The 17971-nt window shown below is 47.8% G+C and overlaps 1 protein-coding gene across 4 annotated transcripts; it reads right to left on the reverse strand.

Moving 5' to 3' along the window:
- Positions 1-1797: 1797 nt before the first annotated feature.
- LOC124202978 (disco-interacting protein 2 homolog A-like) lies at positions 1798-17880 on the reverse strand. 4 transcript variants are annotated; one of them, XM_046599523.1, is made up of 15 exons: positions 17489-17880; positions 11902-12003; positions 10056-10632; positions 8924-9384; positions 8305-8853; positions 7471-7946; positions 7217-7351; positions 6202-7137; positions 5903-6134; positions 5426-5638; positions 4214-5122; positions 3911-4134; positions 3449-3833; positions 3257-3380; positions 1798-3195 (listed from the first exon to the last, which is right to left on the reverse strand). In XM_046599523.1, the coding sequence occupies exons 1-15, from the start codon at positions 17586-17588 to the stop codon at positions 2943-2945; spliced, it is 5676 nt and encodes a 1891-aa protein (XP_046455479.1). In that variant the 5' UTR covers positions 17589-17880; the 3' UTR covers positions 1798-2942. The 4 variants fall into 4 exon arrangements, with proteins under 4 accessions (XP_046455479.1, XP_046455477.1, XP_046455480.1 ...); XM_046599521.1 differs by lacking the exon at positions 17489-17880 and adding an exon at positions 13823-16703; XM_046599524.1 differs by lacking the exon at positions 5426-5638 and having other exon boundaries at positions 17489-17879.
- Between the last annotated feature and the right edge of the window lie 91 nt (positions 17881-17971).

Genomic DNA, 17971 nt, shown 5'->3' on the forward strand with positions numbered 1-17971 from the left:
ACGAATATCAATAGTCATCCTGGTGATCAACAGAGCTCATTCTTCATTAAGCCTTACAAAAATGGGCGGTAAAAACCACAGGTGCACAGAAGAAAAAAAGCACTGCTTTTGTTATTTCAGGCGTGGAACCCACAATTGTTTCATGATTTTTTGACATTGTACGTAGCATAAGATTTAATGAGCACTACGTCATTCGGACGAAAGGTTGACAACTGATAGACAGATATGGTAGGTAACTAACGAATTGTTACATACCTTATGCTAAATGATGTCCAATGGGCTGCAAGTAGCCTTCATCCTTTAATGGAATCTTCAAGGAACCAATGTTATTAAGCACTGGAAGCAAAAAAAAAAAAAAATGCATGTTAGTTGAAAGTAAAAAACAAGTAAACCGCTCTACAACAGTTTCTTTGTGTTATTTTTGATTCATCCATTATACAACTTTCTTAACCACTAAGCACTAACATGGCCCAGAATTTGTTCTTTTCTGTTGTAAGCTAACAGGCATTAGCTAAATGATACAAGGTAAAAGCGGTGAAACAAAGAAATCTCTCTAGTGGAATTAACAAATTGGCTTAAGTAAATTATTATACCACATTGAGTAGATCACATCACAGGCACATGGAGCCTTTGGTGGTATCGAGAAAGGCATTCATCCAGAGCCTTTAGGAACGAGATATAAATCCACAGATTTATGGGTAAAGACCTAAAATTACAAGACATTAGTCTCGGTAATTATCCATGCCTAATGCCAAGGCCAACAGTAACACCAAACATCAGTATTTATAGATGGTGAACCATTAAAGACAAACATGTACAAATATGTGCAGGGCCAGAGGGGAAAAGATCTAGTTGCCGAAAAAAGTTGCAGCTGCCCTCAGCCCTTTCACTCTACTGACAGCCGCTTCTTTTACCTGTCGAAAAAGTGTTAACAAGGTCTCGTCGTAATAAAAGAACCATATACAAAAATATAGGCGATTTCTTTGGTCGAACTTTCTCCTTCGAGTCTTCGACTGGGGAGCATTGTTCACGTGGTCTGTCAAGTCCTTAAGAATTTTATACGACGGGCCATTATCATTTGTACGACACGAACAAATTCAACTCGCATATGGTCAGCAAAAACGATAAGATCTCTGCTGGTCAGCTTTAGTCACGAACGCCTATTAAACACTGAACGACGAGATCTTATTCACACGTGTTGAGTCACTACAACAAAGCAGCAGACGATCCTTGAAAAATGTAAAATGGCCGACACTTGAAACTCGCAACATTGACCAACAAATTTGAAATCTAAAGTAGCACTTTCTGAACACTTGTTATTGTTAAGTTGTTATTATTGTTATTTGCTATTTGTCCTCCTACGCATCCCGAATTTAGGATAAGTAAAATTTCTGCGAATCTTTTTCCAACGAATCCCAATTCCAATTCCACGCATTGAAGCATTAAAGAAGAGAGAGAGTGAGGTTATGGCGGAATTGTTAAACATTAGAGAAAGTTTTCAAAATAAACTCTTCGTTCCACAGTCCACACCCATCAAAAAACGTCGTTCAAAGTCACTGGCATGTGACAGCTCTTTCTTCATTGAAAACACAAGTCCGAACTTTGGAAATACGTCAACTGTGTTGTTGTCAGACTAGCCTACTTGAAAAATCCAGGCTCCACCAGGCTCCACCCGGCTCCGCTCCACCTACGAAAATTACCGTCGGACGTTCAACTCTGCGTTCAACTTCCTTCAACTCCTTTACCAGGAGAAAGACACTTGCACTTGCTTCTACACCCCTGCATGAACATTGTAAAAATCAGGACACATTTTTTTTTTTTTATATCTGACATTACTGTATGTAGTAAATAATAATGATCATGATAATAGAAAATACAAACACTCACGTTACGTTATGTCCAAAATACACACACGGCACACATCGTCGTCAACACATCATCAGCCTCTCAGCAGCCCTTCAAAGAGTTTGGTGTTCACCACACGAGAACCAAATCAAGAAAAAACAAAAACAAGAGACATTACAGAATGTGTCGACACATATGGGACAGGAAAAGTAACTTGTTTTCTGTTATGAGGAAAGGAGAAGACAGAAACTGACAGCTTTTTTTTCTTAATTGGATAGCGAGAGAGTAGGAAAGATATAGAATTTTCTTAAGATCTGAAATTGTTTCTTTAAAATAAAGAAAAAAAGCAAAGAAAAACAAGCACATACGTAAACCGGTACTACATACATTCTCGTAAATTCGGAGGTGGGAAAGGAAAAGATTGAAGACAAATAATTTTTGAATATATCCAAACAAACAAACACGGTCCAGAGAAAGAAATTAATCCAAGGGTGTAGGAAATAAACAAAGTGATGAGTGTTGAAGGAAATTAACCAAAGATGACAGACACATGTAGATCATTTTTTTTTAGTAAAGAATTAATTGGGGGAAATAAAATTGATTGATTGTAAACATATGAGAAAAGAATAAAGAGGAAAATGGAAAAAAAATGACTTTTTTCTTTGTGTGTGTGTGTGTGTAGCTATGTGTGAAAAATGAAATATAATAAGCTGCTGGCCTGCGAACAAAATTTCCAGAAAAACGAAACAAACAAATTATTATGTACAACCCCAGAAATGTAGTACATGTTCAAAAACTAAGATAAAGAATTTGTTTTTCGATATTTCCTCTCTCGTCTGTTGTGTGTGTGTGTTTACCACCCCAATCTCTTCACCCCCAGAACAAACAAACCAAAATATGTGATGGTGTGATGAAATGTGCAACAAAGAAAAAACAATCCATTCCGGATACAAGTAACACACACACGCAGACAGACCAAATATTGTTTTGTTTTTTCGCCCCATTCTTCATCTTTTAAAAGAAATCAAACATGAGGGGGGAAAAACAAAAAGGACAAACAACAGAGTTTGATAATAGCTGCTTCAACTAGTTTTAAACTACATGTTGTAGGCGACGTAGATGGGGTCGAGCTGATCGGCCAGGAATCCGTCCCTTAGATGCATGCGCTGCTTTTCGCCGCGCGAGTTGATGGGCACGACGCCCGGATCCACCACCACCACGACGCCGACAATCAGCTGATGCTCCTCCAGCACGGAGGACGTCACCAGCGGAACGAGGTCCAACGCTTCAGATTCCGTCCCTTCCAGCTCGACAACGACGACCAACAAGTTGGTCCATGTGAACACGGCACTGAAATTGGAATAAAATTAGTCAAATAATGGGAAAACCAATTGATAAACTTGTAACTGACCATTCGGCAATCTTCTGGTGGCATCGCATCACCGTATTTTCAATGTCGATCGGATGGTAGCGCATTCCACGCAACACGACAGTCTCTTCCAGGGCTCCGACGACAAAAACGGCATCGTGAAGTTCTGAAAATCAATCGCAAAATTATTATTAAATAATTGCTTAATTTAAACATAACAACTTAATTTTTTACCTCCATCTGATTGGACGCTTTCGGTCCTCCTGAGGAAGCCCAGGTAGCCCGTCCTTGCATAAGCTTCACCAGTGGTGCCGGTGACGAGTCGAGAGTTGAAATGGTCGACGGAAGCGGCTCCGGCTCCGGCCGGATCATCTCCGTACAGGGTAAAATAACCGGAAGCGTTGTGAGGAGCCTGAACCCAAATTTCGCCCAGGTGAGAATCGCCGCACTGGCCTTTGGTATCCGGATTGGCGATGATGACTTTCACACCGGGAAGCAATTTGCCCGACTCGGTCAAACACAAACTGTGAGGAGCTCCGCGTTCCACCAGCGTCACTCTGTCGTTCCTCAAAGCTCTCAGATCAACGTACACGGTGGATGGATCAGGGCTGGATGCTCCCTGGGAAAATCAATTCAAACGCATTTACATTTTTTTTAATTCGAACCGGAATTCCGGAATAATGAAAAATATTATACCTGTAGACAGATGGCGACATTGATGCGACATCCGAAGCTGGTGGAGACGGCCCTGGGTGACAGACCCAATCCGGAAAAGAGTTTTGAAAAGCTCGTGGATAAATGGACTCTGGGCCGTTCTTCGGCTACGACGACGCAGGTGCGAACGCAAGCTAAATTCAGGCCGCGCTGCTTGAGCAGTCCGACGGAAGTGGCCAATCCTTTGGTGCACAACTCCATTACGCCTAGATTGTGTGTCAAGCGAAATAAATTAATTTTAAAACCTTTCAAATGAAATAAAACGGAAACGTTTTTAAAGTTTACCATAGGAGCAGAAAGTGTCTCGGACTTTGTATTGGCTGACGATGGATAGCCAGACGGCCGGATTGACTTCCACTTCAGACGGTGGGATTAATATCGAATGATGACCAGAATAGACGCTGGATAAGCACCACAGAGAGAAGCCAAGTCCGCAGTAAGGGTCGAGACACAGGGCCACGTGCCTGGACGGGTAAAGCTCGCAGGCCTGCTTCATGGATCGACAGAGGGCCGTTGTGGCCGCGTGAGACATTTTGATGCCGGCCAGCATGCCCGTCGTCGAGACGCTAAAGTCCAGGTAGGCCAACATCTCGGCGGTGGGGGCCCGGTAGAAACTGCTCAACTTCTTCTTGGCCATGTCGTCCGTGTCCAGGGTGGGAGGCCAGGCCCGTACGTCCATCACGCTGCCGGCCTCTTTTGATTTGAGCAACTTGATGACGTTGGCGTTGGATAAGATGACCGAGGCCTTGCTGACGTCCACGATCATGCGGACCGTCGGCAAAGTCGTCGGGAGATTCTGCGGATGAGGTGGGCGGATGGTGACTGGAACGGCTCCGACGTAGAGGCAGCCGTAAAAGGCGCAGACCAGATCCAATCCGGGCGGATAGATGAGAGCCACGTGATCTCCGCTGTTGATCCGGCCGCGCTCCACCAGAGTGCAGGCCACTCTCTCGGCCCTTTTGTGGAGCTGGGCGCACGACAGCGTTCCAGTCGGCGTGCCTTTGGCTCCCAGCAGAGTGAACAGGACGTGGTCGGACGTCCGCTGGGCGCGCCACTGCAGGATCTCTGAGATGTAGCGGTACTTGTTGGCAGGATTGGCCTCGTCGTCACCGAAACGAAGTTCGCGGCCCTGGGCGGCCGCCAAACGATTACCCTGGACAATGTTGCCCACCATGACCGATGCTGGACCGATATCTAAAAGAAAAAATCCAAACCAAAAAATAAAAATTGAAGAGAAAATGATTGAATTTCAATTCAGTCAACTATTTGAAATAAAACAGAACTACAAACTAGCGTTAGGATCCAGGAGCCGAATAACTAAATAAAAGGGTCTACTTAATAGTGGGGTGATGGTGGGTGGGTGGGGGGGACTAGCGAAAGTCATTGATAATTTGCGTGTGATGGCCTTGTAGAATTTATAGCAAATTGTTCGGAGTGTAGGTGATTGCGTACGTGTATGTTGTACTCGGAACTCTACTCTGAGACGTCTAAAAATACCCAGAATATTGGAGTAGATGGGCTGTTGTTGTTGGTGATGTTGTTGGTAGTGGTAGAGTCGATCGTCCAATAACTCACTGTCGGCCATCAGCATCAGAAGGTCTTGCTCTCGAGACGGAGGACGAGAGGGGGAGAAACCGGGCGGAGGTGGTAGTAGAATTGATGTTAGTGGGGTAGTAGTGATCGGTTCGGGAGTCGACGTTAAAATTCGGTCTGTATTCATATATTTTTACAGTAGGTACTTGCTGTGTTGTTATTTTTCAAATGACCGGATTAATTTAGTTTATTTCCGACTTTTACCGTTTCATTCCTTATCTCAGTGGCCCTGAATTAATTTCATTCAAACTACTTTGTCACTTTCCTCCCAAGGAATTGTTATTGGTTTTTTAAAACCCAAACCCGGTCAGAATTAAATTAGCAAACCGGAATTCCATCGCAATTTCAATTGCAAATCAAATTCGATTTTTGTTTTTTTACCTTGATGGACTTCGCGAGGCTTCGGCAAATTTGTGACGCAAGTGTGTGGACACATCAGAACGTTGGCCGGATGAAGGGAACCTTCCATGAAGCGGCGCCGCGTTTCAGACAGGTGAATTCCGCCAAGGGGAGTTTTCGGAAGTGAATTGGGTGGAACGAGGGCAAGACAGTAGATGCCAACTTGGTGAATGGAGTCGACAGCCTGGAGGACTCGCGACATCCATTGAAAACTCTGTAGATGGAAAAAAAAAAAAATTTTATTCCGGAATTCCGGCCGGAAGTAAAAAAAAATTTAATACCTCTTCTTCGGAACAATCGGGTCTCTGCTCGGCAATGACGCAAATCCGCTCGTCCCTCAGTACCCGGATGCTGAAAACGGCGATCCGGCCTCGGTAGATGAACTTCATGGGCTCGACGGCAAGGACAGTGGCGATGATGTCATCCGTGTTGTGTTTGCGCCCGGTGACGGTCATGAGGCCGTCACGTGAGCCGCAAACAAAGACCAAGCCACCGGGACCGAGAAAGCCCAGCAATCCGCTGCGGATGAATTCCGTTTCGGCGCTCATGGCGTCGCCGGATGGCAAGAGCGGCTGGACCCTGAAGGTGGCGTTCGACATGCCCTTCAATCCCCAATAGTGAGCTCCACCGGAAGCGCTGCCGACGCAAATTTCGCCCACTTCGTCCGTCTTGCAGAGGTAAGGCGGCCCTTCCATCTTGACCACGACCATGGCGGCGCCGGGCATGACGTGCCCGCAATCCTGGAGCGTCAGCGACGTCAGCGAATTCTCCTGGTCGACGCGGACCACTCCGAAACTCAATCCCTGCATGGATAGGATGCCACGACCGGTGGCGTTGGCACCCGAGCGCCCAGGCCGCCGGAAGGAGACGGTGAGGACTTCACTGGATGCGGCGCAGGGGCAGACGGCGTCGGCCCTGAGTCCTTTGCTCTGAAAAACGGCCATAAACTGGTCGCAAGACGACAGGGACCAAGGATTGGCTCCGTCGGCCACCAGGAGCATCCGCAACGAGGACAAGTTGATGTCGCGGTGGTCGCGGGTGGCCAGCAGACCCCAGTGGAGGTCCCTCGACTTGACGACGGCCAAACTGGCCTTGTACTTGGTGATCATTTGCATCCACGAGGCCGGATTGGTTTTCATCAGAGCGTAGGGGATGAAAATGCTGTGCATGCCGTTGAGCATGGCCGTCAGGACGGCGTGCCAGAGACCTACTTCCCTCTGCGCGCCAACACCCAAAATTGGAAAAATTTGAAATTACAAGGTTTCAATTCCATATGCGTTGACAATTTGATCGAACCTTAAAATCCAGGACGCAAACGACCACTTCGCCCTCGGTGTAGGAGCATGCGGCTGTTAAAGCTCGGCAGTGGGACAACATGGCCGACCGGGTGATGGTGACTCCCATCACCGATCCTTCCTTATCGGTTTTATACTGAAAGAGAAAGAAACAAATGAGAAAAATTAGCATATTCCATCCATTTCGATGATTGTGTTGTTATAAGGGGGAGGAGCTGGTTTAAAATAATGGCCCGGCTACTACAAACCACCAACCTCAATGTAGGCGGGCGTATCGTCCTGTAGTTTGGGTGGCGGCTGCCAATCTTTGGGTGGTTTGATGAGGTTGTCGGTGACGCACCAGTGCAATTTGGGCCATCCCTTGAAAGCGATGACTTCGCCACTGGAGGCCGTCTTTGGCAGGCCCTTGAGGCAAATGTCGGACGTCAGGGCCACCTGGACGCCGCACGAGCCCAGCAGGAAGCCGATCTGCTGCGAGCCGGCGTCGCGTCTCGTCAGCGGCACTTCGATGGGAACGGGCACGACGCCGGCGTGCAGACAGCCGTAAAAGGCGCAAATGAAACCGATGGCGTCGCTGTTGGGGTAGACCAGAGCGACCCGATCGCCGGGCTTGACGCTCGAGCTGCCCAGCAGCTCGGCCGTCCCGCTTCCTACCACCCCACCGCCGCCATGTTTGCTCAACTTGTTCAGCAGAGCGTAGGCGATCTTGTAAGAGCGGCTCTGCAATTTGCCTGGGAAAAATATAGAAAGAAAAATGGGGAAAAGTCAATAACTCTGAGTTAAGAAAAAATGAGATGGATGACGACAGGAGCCCAGGGAGACAAGTTGTGGATGGGGGCCTCCATCTTCACACTGTTGAGTTCCAGTCAGCTGTCATCAGGGTTCCCCCTTTGACTAATGGGCTTTAATATTGCACACAAACACACACACACCATTTCTTCCACCCTCACACTCTCCTCCAGCCTCTCTCGGCTTTTGAGGTTTCTCCATGATGATGGATGAGTGCCCCCAGCATTTTTTGTCGTGGCCGTCTAGGGGAGGCTGGCCCTTCTTTTCCCCAAAAAAAGAAGAAGGAAAAGAAGAACGTACCGTAAGTCAAAGTGGTGAACATTTTGCCGTTGGGGTCGAGGACGGTGGCGGCGGCGGCTTTGTAGCTCGACGAGCCATAACGCTGGATGGCCGCTTCTAGTGACCTTGGCAGACCCGACGGGATGATGAGTTGATCGCCAAGGGCCGGCGTCATGGGACCGCCTTCTGGTTTCGGAGCGTTCGGGTCCTTGGGATTGGCCGCCAGTTCCAGTTCGATGTCGTCATCTTCGTAAAATTCCGGCAGCGGGCGACGTTTGGGCCGCTTCAGCGTGTTGAGCAGCTGCTGGATCTTGGCCGAGACCTTCCAGCGGCCGTTGAGGCTGTTGAGCGTGCCCGTCGTCGAGTCGTCCAGCGAGGTGGAGGAGGTGCCGGCCTGGGGCACTTGGGTCTGCATCGGGTGTCCGCCCACGCCCGTCGTCGACGCGTTCGATGACTGAGTGGCCGCCGAGCCTCCGATGATCCCGTAGCGGCCCAGACGATCGGCCGCAGCTGCCGTGGCCGTTCGCCGGATTTGATTCGTGTTGTTGGTCACATCCGGCGGTTGAGCATCTGTAAAGAATAATTTTGACATATGCAAATTGCAGATGCAACTGGGCAGGAGCGACGCAAATAAACTTACATGGATGAAATCCCGCCATGGCATCGGCCAAATCGTTGAGGTCGCCCTGCTGGCCCATGCCGCGATGCTGGCCCTGTACCCTGCGTCGTTGGAGGTCGTTGCTGTCGTTGCTGCTGTTCTCCCAGTCGTCGTCCAGGTTGGTGGACGAGACCAGCGGCGGAGGTGCCGCCGGTCTTCCGGGCGGAGGCATCATCCACGAATTGGACGACCCCGTCGTCGTCGTCGGCGTCCCTCCATTGCCCACCCGGTTCAACATGGCATGCTGCAGTCCAGTCTCCCTGGGCGGCAGCTGAGGTGGTGGCGGAGACACAGGCAGAGCCGGAAGAGGTCTGCCCTGCTGGATGGAGAGCGGAGGCGTCACATTGCGAGTCGATCCGGCGCTGTGGCTACTCCCCGCGTCCGACACTTGGTGCTGCAGCGGAGAATGCTGGGAAACCGGCGGTTGCCCCATCACATGCATCCTATTAAGATTTAAAAAAAAAACGAAATTTCAACATTTAATTTCAAAAAATAGCCAAAATGGAAAAGGACAAAAACATTTCGAAAGTGGGTCACAATCAATTTCAAATTGTTGGCCTGGATTTTTTTTTCCCGAAATGTTTTCCCATTTTTTCTTTATATTGGCTGGATCTAATCCAGAACACCAGATACTTAACTACACACTCTCTCCGTGGGGTTTCACGAATTGATAAATAAAAATTTCCAGTGCCGTACCGTAATGGTAACGGGACGCACGCCAATAAACGACCCGTGAAAAACCATTTCTTTCGATTATCTGAAAATTGGATTTTTTCTCTCGACTCGACTCGCATCCGTCCCTCCTTCAATGGGAGCTCGGACGTCTATAAAAGAGCCCCAAATTCTCGACTCGGTAAGTGGAGATAGGAGGACAATAACATGAGAGAAAGTTCCCTCCACACGAACGGCGAAAAAAGAAATCCACAGCTGCACGAAATCACATTCTTGTAAACGAACCACCACCACTCACTTCCAGCCCAGAACTCCTTACCAACTTTTTTTGAGTTTAACTTTTGTTTTACGATCTTGATAGATTGACTTTGATGGGCTCATCAAAACGCCTAGCGGGGTAGGAAAGGTGGATGAAAGTCCATTTCGATTAAAATGATGATACCTGTGGGTTCGCTCGGGTGTGCCGACCGATCCGGTGGTGACGACGATTCCGCCCGATCCACTCGAGGCGACTGATTGTTGTTGTTGTTGTCGTGGAGGTGGTGGTCGATGGTGACAGTCGTCGTCCTCGTCGTCGTCGTCCACCTCTTCATCGTCGTCGTCGACTTCGCTGCTACTCCCGCCGCTGCTGCTGCCATCTAGCGATCCTCTGGGCTGCTGGACGCTCCCGTGCTGCTGCTGCTGTTGAGAAGGATGTTGTTGCTGTTGTTGGGAGACGGCCATCTGCTGCTGTTGCTGGTCGGGAGCGATGACGGTCGACGTCCGTTTGCTCGGCATCGGCATCGAAGGTTTCGGACGACTCTGCATGGCCGCCAGCACTTGCTGGACGGCTTCTTGGCGGACCTCCGAATGGTAGCGACTCTCGTGTCGAGTGGCCTTCCGGTGGGCTCTCCTCCTCTCCCGCGATCCGCCGCCACCGTCGGCCGAATGACTCGACTCGACCATTCCAGCTCCTCCTTCATCCGGGAGGCTACCAACAGGTCCAGCTTTATTGGGGCTGTTTAGTTGTTGTTGAATTCCTTAAATCAGATAAAAAAACAAAAAAATCAAATCGTTAAAATTCGTTTTTAAAAAATTGAAATTGGTCAAAACTGGAATTTTTCTCAACTAAAAACCGAGTGGTCACGAACTCCTTCAAGTCTCGTCTATAAAATTCCATAATAAACACACACACGACTCTACTGCACATTGACGCATATAAGACATCCTGGTCAGAGAGTGTGTGCTGTGCAGAAACTGATTTCTTTCTTATTTTGGTCAGACCATTACGAACCTCATCGTTAAATTAAAGGGGAAGAAAAAAGGAAAGAACAAGATTCCCTTTTCTGCAGAAAAAGCCAAAGATCGTTAGAGTGAGCGGGCCTTTTGGTTCGTCCAACAAACTTCAGGGCCGCCGCCGAAGAAGAAAACTTTTTGCCTTTTGTCTCCGGCGTGAAAGTGATTGCCCCGAGAACAGCAATCACGTCAGTCTGGAACCGAAACAGACAGGCCAAGAGAGACGAGAGCCCTTGATCGGTCCAAATTCGGTCCTAGGCAAATATCCTTCCGTGTTTTGTTTCTTTTTTCGCCAAAAAATAAAAAAAAAAAAACATTTCTGGCTTTTCAACATCTCGAAGGTTCTCTCATTCACAAATAAATAACTGGTTAAGAAAAGCAACAAAAAATATATCTTGATGTTATTGTAAAGGTTGCGACCTTGTCGTTTCTTTATATGGGCCCAACCGAACGAACGAACGAGAGAAAAAGGCGCAAAAATAAAAATGAAATAATAAAAAATAAAAAAGAGCTGCGGGAACACACACGGCAGCTTTCTAAAAATGAGCGAATCAAATCGGGGCTGTCATCATCATCTCTTGTATACTTCTTTTCAGGAGGGCCCTCCTCTTTAAGCTTTTAAATGTCACGAAGATCATCGCCGTTTTCTTTCATGATGAGACGGTACCAACCGTCACGCTCAAACTCCCGAGCAAAAGAAAAACCCCAAAAGGTTAAGCACTCGTTCACTCGCAGTCAAGAACAAGAGTATAGAGAGAGAGACTTGACTCTTGAGCACCGAGCGGAAAAAATCGTAAAATTATCAAAAAAACTTCTTTTTTTCGGGAGTCAAAACTTTCCCTTACCGTCCCTGTTCTTTTTATTTTTTTGAAGGATTTTTTAAAAATTCTGTTCGGGTAAAAAAACTGATGGGATTATTTTTGATTATTCGGACAACCGAGACACACACACAATACAGTCGGCATCTCATTCAATTAAGGTTCTTATAGATTTCCGACCGGTTGGAAACTTACCAGCAGCGGTGGATGAAGCGGACGACGACGTTGGTGGTTTGGGCAGGTAAGGAGCCAGGAGCCGGGACCGTTTCTTTTCGTATCCTTTTTGCGTAATGTCTCCTGTGTGAGAGAAAGAAGAAAAAAAGAAATCAGTAAATAATCAAAATATCCGAACCGACACAACACAATTCCCAAACCAAACAAACCCGAAGAAAAACGATAGAAATAACGGGCGATTTTGATGAATAAAACATTATCTCAATAGCCACGGAGTCCCAAAAAAATTGCATAAACATCATCTTTCTTCATCTCTACGATCCCGTGAAATGTTGTTTCTCCTCTTTCACTCCAAGGCTTCAAACGAAACAACTCGAAAGAGAGAAAAAAAGAACCCAACATTGCCTAAATAGGAAGCCGTAGGCATTAGCATGGTAACGACCATAGCCATCACTCACCCAGCAGATAAGCCAAACAACAACAACACAAGTTTTTTTCCCAGCACATCGACATGGGCGGGGCCATTTTCTTCTATTTCTCTCTCCGCTGAGAATGAGAATTAGAATATTTTCCCTTTGCGTTTTGTGTCGAAGGGGGAGATCCTCGCCCTCGATACAAGCCAATGGAAAAAAGGGGCCACCAAATGGCTTTATTGAATATACATATCTCTCTCTCCTCATTGGGTTCGGTTCTCGTGTGTACACTTTCTAAGCTAATCATCGCAACAGCCATTTGTCGAGACGCAAATTGAAATTGCCGCCATGTTTTTGGGTAATTCAAATCCACTCTTTTAATATTCTTCTTCATCCAAGAAGAAGCTTTCAAGAAGAAGAGAAACACGTGTTTAAGAATGCTGGCCAAACACATGCATGAGCAGAGTGGGTCAATGGGGCTCACACACACACCTTAACGTGCGCGCAAAAAAGAAATGATTTTGTCGGCGTTTTTTTCTTTTGGGAAAACTATCGACAGGAAACGAAGATCTTTTGGGCCGTTTCAAATACATTTGACCAAAAAAAAATTTGTAAAAAAAAACTGTTGACCTAAATACAAAGGAAATACCACACTGACACAAAGCCCCGTCGTCGTCATTAACACGCGAGAGTTAATTAGCATCAATGCAAAGAAGAAGCGGCGCCGCCGCCTATTTTGTTTTTTAAAAAAGAAAAGAAAATGTAGCCAACAAAAATAAATCCATCAAGACAATTGGACTGGACACACAGTCCACAGCAGGGGAGCTCCTTCTTTTCTTTCGATTGTTTCGTTTTGTAATTTTTTTTTTCCTCCTTCTGAAATGTTGACGTCATTTACTACTAAACCACCAAAAGAGCTAGGGGGAGAAATTTGTTGTAATCCCAACCAATTTTTTTTTTTTTTTTAACCGCCGAGCTGAGCAATCGCAATCAAAGGAACGGGCGAAATTGCTTGGAATGATTTCGCGGTCGACCGAGTCCTCGACACCAAATAAAAATAATAAAAGAATTTATAAAATCTTCTCTCTCTCACTCGACACAAAACCCAGAAAGCGTTTTGTGTCGAGAGAGAGAATGTGAACCAACGGGAACGCTATGACGATCACGACGATATTATTAGAGAAAGTTTCGTTTTAGCTGGATGCGAATTTTTTCGGCCCCCCCTCCATCTCACTTATAATATACACACTGGCCGATCCGCCGGAAGGCAGCGTCGAAATATTATACCGAACAAACTTTCACGAATCCTCCAAAAAAATAAAATAAAATAACCGCGTACAACAACAACAACAAAAAGAAGAAAATGGAAACCCAGGAGCGACGGTTGGCCAGGGTATACCCCCCTACATATCTATCGGTCTTTTAGAGCTGGCAAATGAAGCGTGTCACGGCACTTTTGCGGGTTGGGAGGGTCTTGGTAGGCAAGTACAGTAGTTAGTGGGGTGGAATGAAAAGTTGCTTTTAGGTACCACTGCTGGATCGTGATGAAGATGGAGAGAGCGGCGGAGGAGGCGACAGAGGTAGCGGCGGATTGATTCGTCTGAGCTGTTTCTTGCCGTCGGCCCGCAATTTCGACGAGCGGATCCAAGGCTGCTGGTCGGCCACTAAAATGGCCGACTCGTTGAGCGCGATCGTCGCCGCCGAAGAGCGACGCCGCTCGGGAGGGATGAAAATGAGCGGGTCCCACATGGGCGGAGGCAGAGGGCCACTGCGACGGGGCTGGCCGCGATCCACCAGAACTTGATACAAATCAGATTCCCAGCCGTTGTCGTCATCCTCTTCATTAGGCGTTGGTGACGCAACGGCCGTCGTTGGCGTCGTTTTGGTTTCCGGCGGATCGCAGACGATCTTGAGCGATGCCGCCCGCGGTTTGGCTTCTTCCACCGGAGTGAAAGACGTTGGCAGCGGTAGGTATGTCCAATCAGACACCAATTTAGCGCCGCTCAGAGCTGATTGACTGCCCAGCTGCGAGCCTTTGCTACTGCCCAGCTTCTTGCTGCCAGCGCCAGAGCTACTGTTTCGGCTGCTCTTTTTACGGCCGGATCGGTGGCGACTGCTCCGACGCTTTCGCTCTGATCGTCTCAATTGAGACTGGCGTCGCTTCACCCGGAATCCAGCCACCGGCTGCTCGATTTTCTTGACGAATTTCGTCTTCTTGGACGGATTTTTGTTGTTGCTACTGTTGTTGCTGTTGTTGTTATTATTGTTGTTGTTGCTGTTGTTGGATGTGGTCGTCATGACGGATGAAGATTTGGCTGGTTCACTGGCCGGAGCGTAAATGAGCAAATCAGAAGATTCCGTTCCGGCCAGATGGAACGGAGAATCTCTGGGGAATGTGGCCCCGTCCGGATTACCGCGACGTATCGATCCGGCGTCGTTACGGTGGACGATATTGAGATCTGTCTTGGATTTCTCCTTCATCATCCGGTTGAAATGGCGGATGGCACCACCGCCGGAATGAGCCGCCGAGTTGACCGAGAGGGAAGCCGTGCTCGAAACGGATCGACTCCGCGGGCGGATGATTTGCTGAAACAAAGATTTAGTGGATGAAAGAGGTTTTTTGATTGGATGCGATGGCGGCGGGACTAAAGGCCCCGAGGGAACAGGCGGAGTGGGACTGGGCGAGCGGGAAAAGATTTTACGGAAGGCCGTCATTCCGGGCGTCGTGGGACGTTGAAGCGGAGGCGGAACGGGTTTCGAACTGTTGGCATTGACACTGGGCCGGTGTAGAAGCCACTCGTCTGTCCGCTGACCCTGTCCTCCTCCGCTGGATCGGTTTGATTGATGTCCTCCGTTAGTCGTAGCGGAATTGGACACGGAATCTTTGACCCGCTGGAAGAATTCCTTCATCTTCTTGCCCGACGATTTCACTTCCGCTTCCGTCACGCTCTGCTTCTCTTGTCGATGGTGATGGATTCGGTGCGGATGAATACTGTCGAGACTCCGGCTAGGAACCAATCTGTGTCTGTTGTTGGGAACGACCGTGTCCCTGCGGATGGTTGGATGCCGGAATTCCTCCTTGCTCATCCGCTCTTTGCTCAATTCCGAATGTTTTCCACCACTGCCGACACTTTTCTTCTTCCCGCTGGAATGGCTGGACGGAGGTGGTGGCGGATGCGGCTGTTGAGGCGGAGGGGCAAGATCAGGCCGGGCAGAGAGCTGACGGCCGACTGGCGTCCGAGGTTGTTGCGGATATCTCACCTGGAACCACGGATCGTAGCCGACGACGGCGGTCCGCCCATTCCGGCCGTAAGCCACGGCCACAGGATGCGGAGGAGGTGGTGCCACGTAAGAAACTGGAACAACGTTGTAAGAAAGTTGCATCCGCATTCGACCGGAATGTTGCGGATGCAGGGCATAAGCAGTCAACCTGCTCAGCGATCCGGATCGTGTAGATCCGCCGGAAGAGTGTCCATGCTGCTGCTGGTATCTACTCTGTCTAGCACTGCCCGAAGGCGGGATACCGTCCGTCTGCCCGCCACTAGATCCGTTGACTAATCTCCTCAGTTGATCCAACATTTTCCTGTCCGGCACATACACACACACTCACTCACACAACTTTCAAAACTTTTTCTCCCTTCAACAATTCACAATTTGTCTTGCCATGTCCAAAAGGCATCGAGCGAAAACAATGGCTAAGAAAGAATGCGGATGAATTAAGCACCTATCCAGCCATCAGCATCTTATCCATCCGAATGGAAAAGAGAGACACACACACGCACAAAAAAAAATCACGGGGGGAAAAGGAGGTATGTGTGTCATGCGCTCACGAAGAAAAAGGCCCAAAACAACAAGAGAACGATTCAAAGATTCATGGACGGCCAGCGAAGATGGTGGGAAGCCAGTTGAAGAGATGACGTGGTTTCCTTAACTCCCCGACAGCTGCACCTTTTCTTCTTGTAGCGAGAGTTGGACACGGGCCAAGAATTGGCACAGACGGCCAACAAGCTGCTCAACAGCTCAGCTTCTTCTTCTCTTCGACAAACGGCAACAACTCGCAGAGATTTATACGGCAAGGTCGTTTCATTGCCCTCTACTCTGCACCGGGCGATGCAATTAACATAAGCTGGGTGGTGTAGCCAGCAAGTTTGCTTTTTCGTTCGGATGGGACTTTTTGGTGTTATTGATGCTCACGACACGATTCTCCCGATGACGGATGAGACTTCTCTCTCCGAAGACACTGAGGCTGGAGGAGGCGCACACACACAAAAAGGAAAGTCACGAAATAAAGTCCTTGGAGGAACTAAAAACGTGAAAAGAAAAGAAAGGAGAGTCTCGAATGCACACACCTGCGCAGGTGGAAGGTCGGGCACCGACTGAACGCTCCAGCCACACGACTATGCACTTGACTATACTACCCCGCTGGCGAGCCGATGAATACTATACAAGCGATTTCGGTTGTGTAACTTTCTCGCAATTGTGCCGATGATTCGCACCCGCCAGTTCCCGGAGCAGCAGCAGCTCAGGGACGATGATGGACACGGTCAGGTCATTTGTCAAACTGCCTCATAGTTTTGTAGAGCAAACAACCCAAAAAAGGAAAAAAGAACTGGAGGGAAAAATAAAAGGTCTAAGGAAGAAAAATGTATGCAGAAGAAGCCTAGCTCGCTGTTGAATAAATAAAGGGATGGCCACCTGGAAGACCCTAAAAGCAGCAGCATACAAAAACTGATCCGTCTCTACTGATATACACACAACACACACAGATGCCCGCCCCAGGGCAAATTTGTTCATCCCGCGCAGAAAACACACACACACACACGTCCAGCTCCATAACTTTCAATTTCAACATGCAGCCAAGTGTGTCCTATATGATTCATTTGTGTTACCACTCTGTAATATGTGGGGGAGCGGTCAGAATGTCTCTTCTCTCACCGGAATGATAATAAGAAATGTGGACACAAGTTCAAACCACCACGCAAAAGGTGTGGCTGTGAGTCATCCTCTTTGTGCACCACTGCACACGCTCAAGATCCCCAAAAGGTTCACGAGAACCAAAACATGAATGAAACTTGATGCATCACACATTACCCTGGCTACGAACTGAATGATTAGGTCTAACGGGGTGCACCTGTGAGCTGGAAACACTGGCCCGATAGTTGGGATAAAAATGTAAGAGTGGTTTTGATATTTACCTTCTGATAGTTCCAGCTCAAGTTCTGCCAGCCGGATTTTGACGTCGTCGGGCACTTTAAAACTTTCCAATGGGTTACATGGCACTCTGGAATCGGCCATTCTTCTTCTTCTTCTTCTGATACAGTTCCTGAGAGAAGGATCTCACTAGGGGCGGGTCGTTTCAGCCCGCGATTCCTCATGCAAGAAGATGTTTCGATTGTGTTTGGTGTGGGTTTGAAACTGAGGACGAAATCCTTCACAAAGCCTCAAATAAAACGCATCGATGAGGTATAACTCAAACCCCGGAAGGCGAGAATGTCAACACACAAGCCACCCACACAACATACACAGACTCTTTGGTCTGTTAACAAATCCGTGACAGAGTGCACGCCATGTTGTTTCAATTCTTTCTCCGCCGCTAGATGACACCATCTACTAAATGAATTTTGATTAATCACTTTCATTGATTTGGATTGAAATTAATTCTGAATTACTTAATTTCC

This window comes from Daphnia pulex, chromosome 9 (assembly GCF_021134715.1).
Source record: "Daphnia pulex isolate KAP4 chromosome 9, ASM2113471v1".
Lineage (NCBI taxonomy): Eukaryota > Metazoa > Arthropoda > Branchiopoda > Diplostraca > Daphniidae > Daphnia > Daphnia pulex.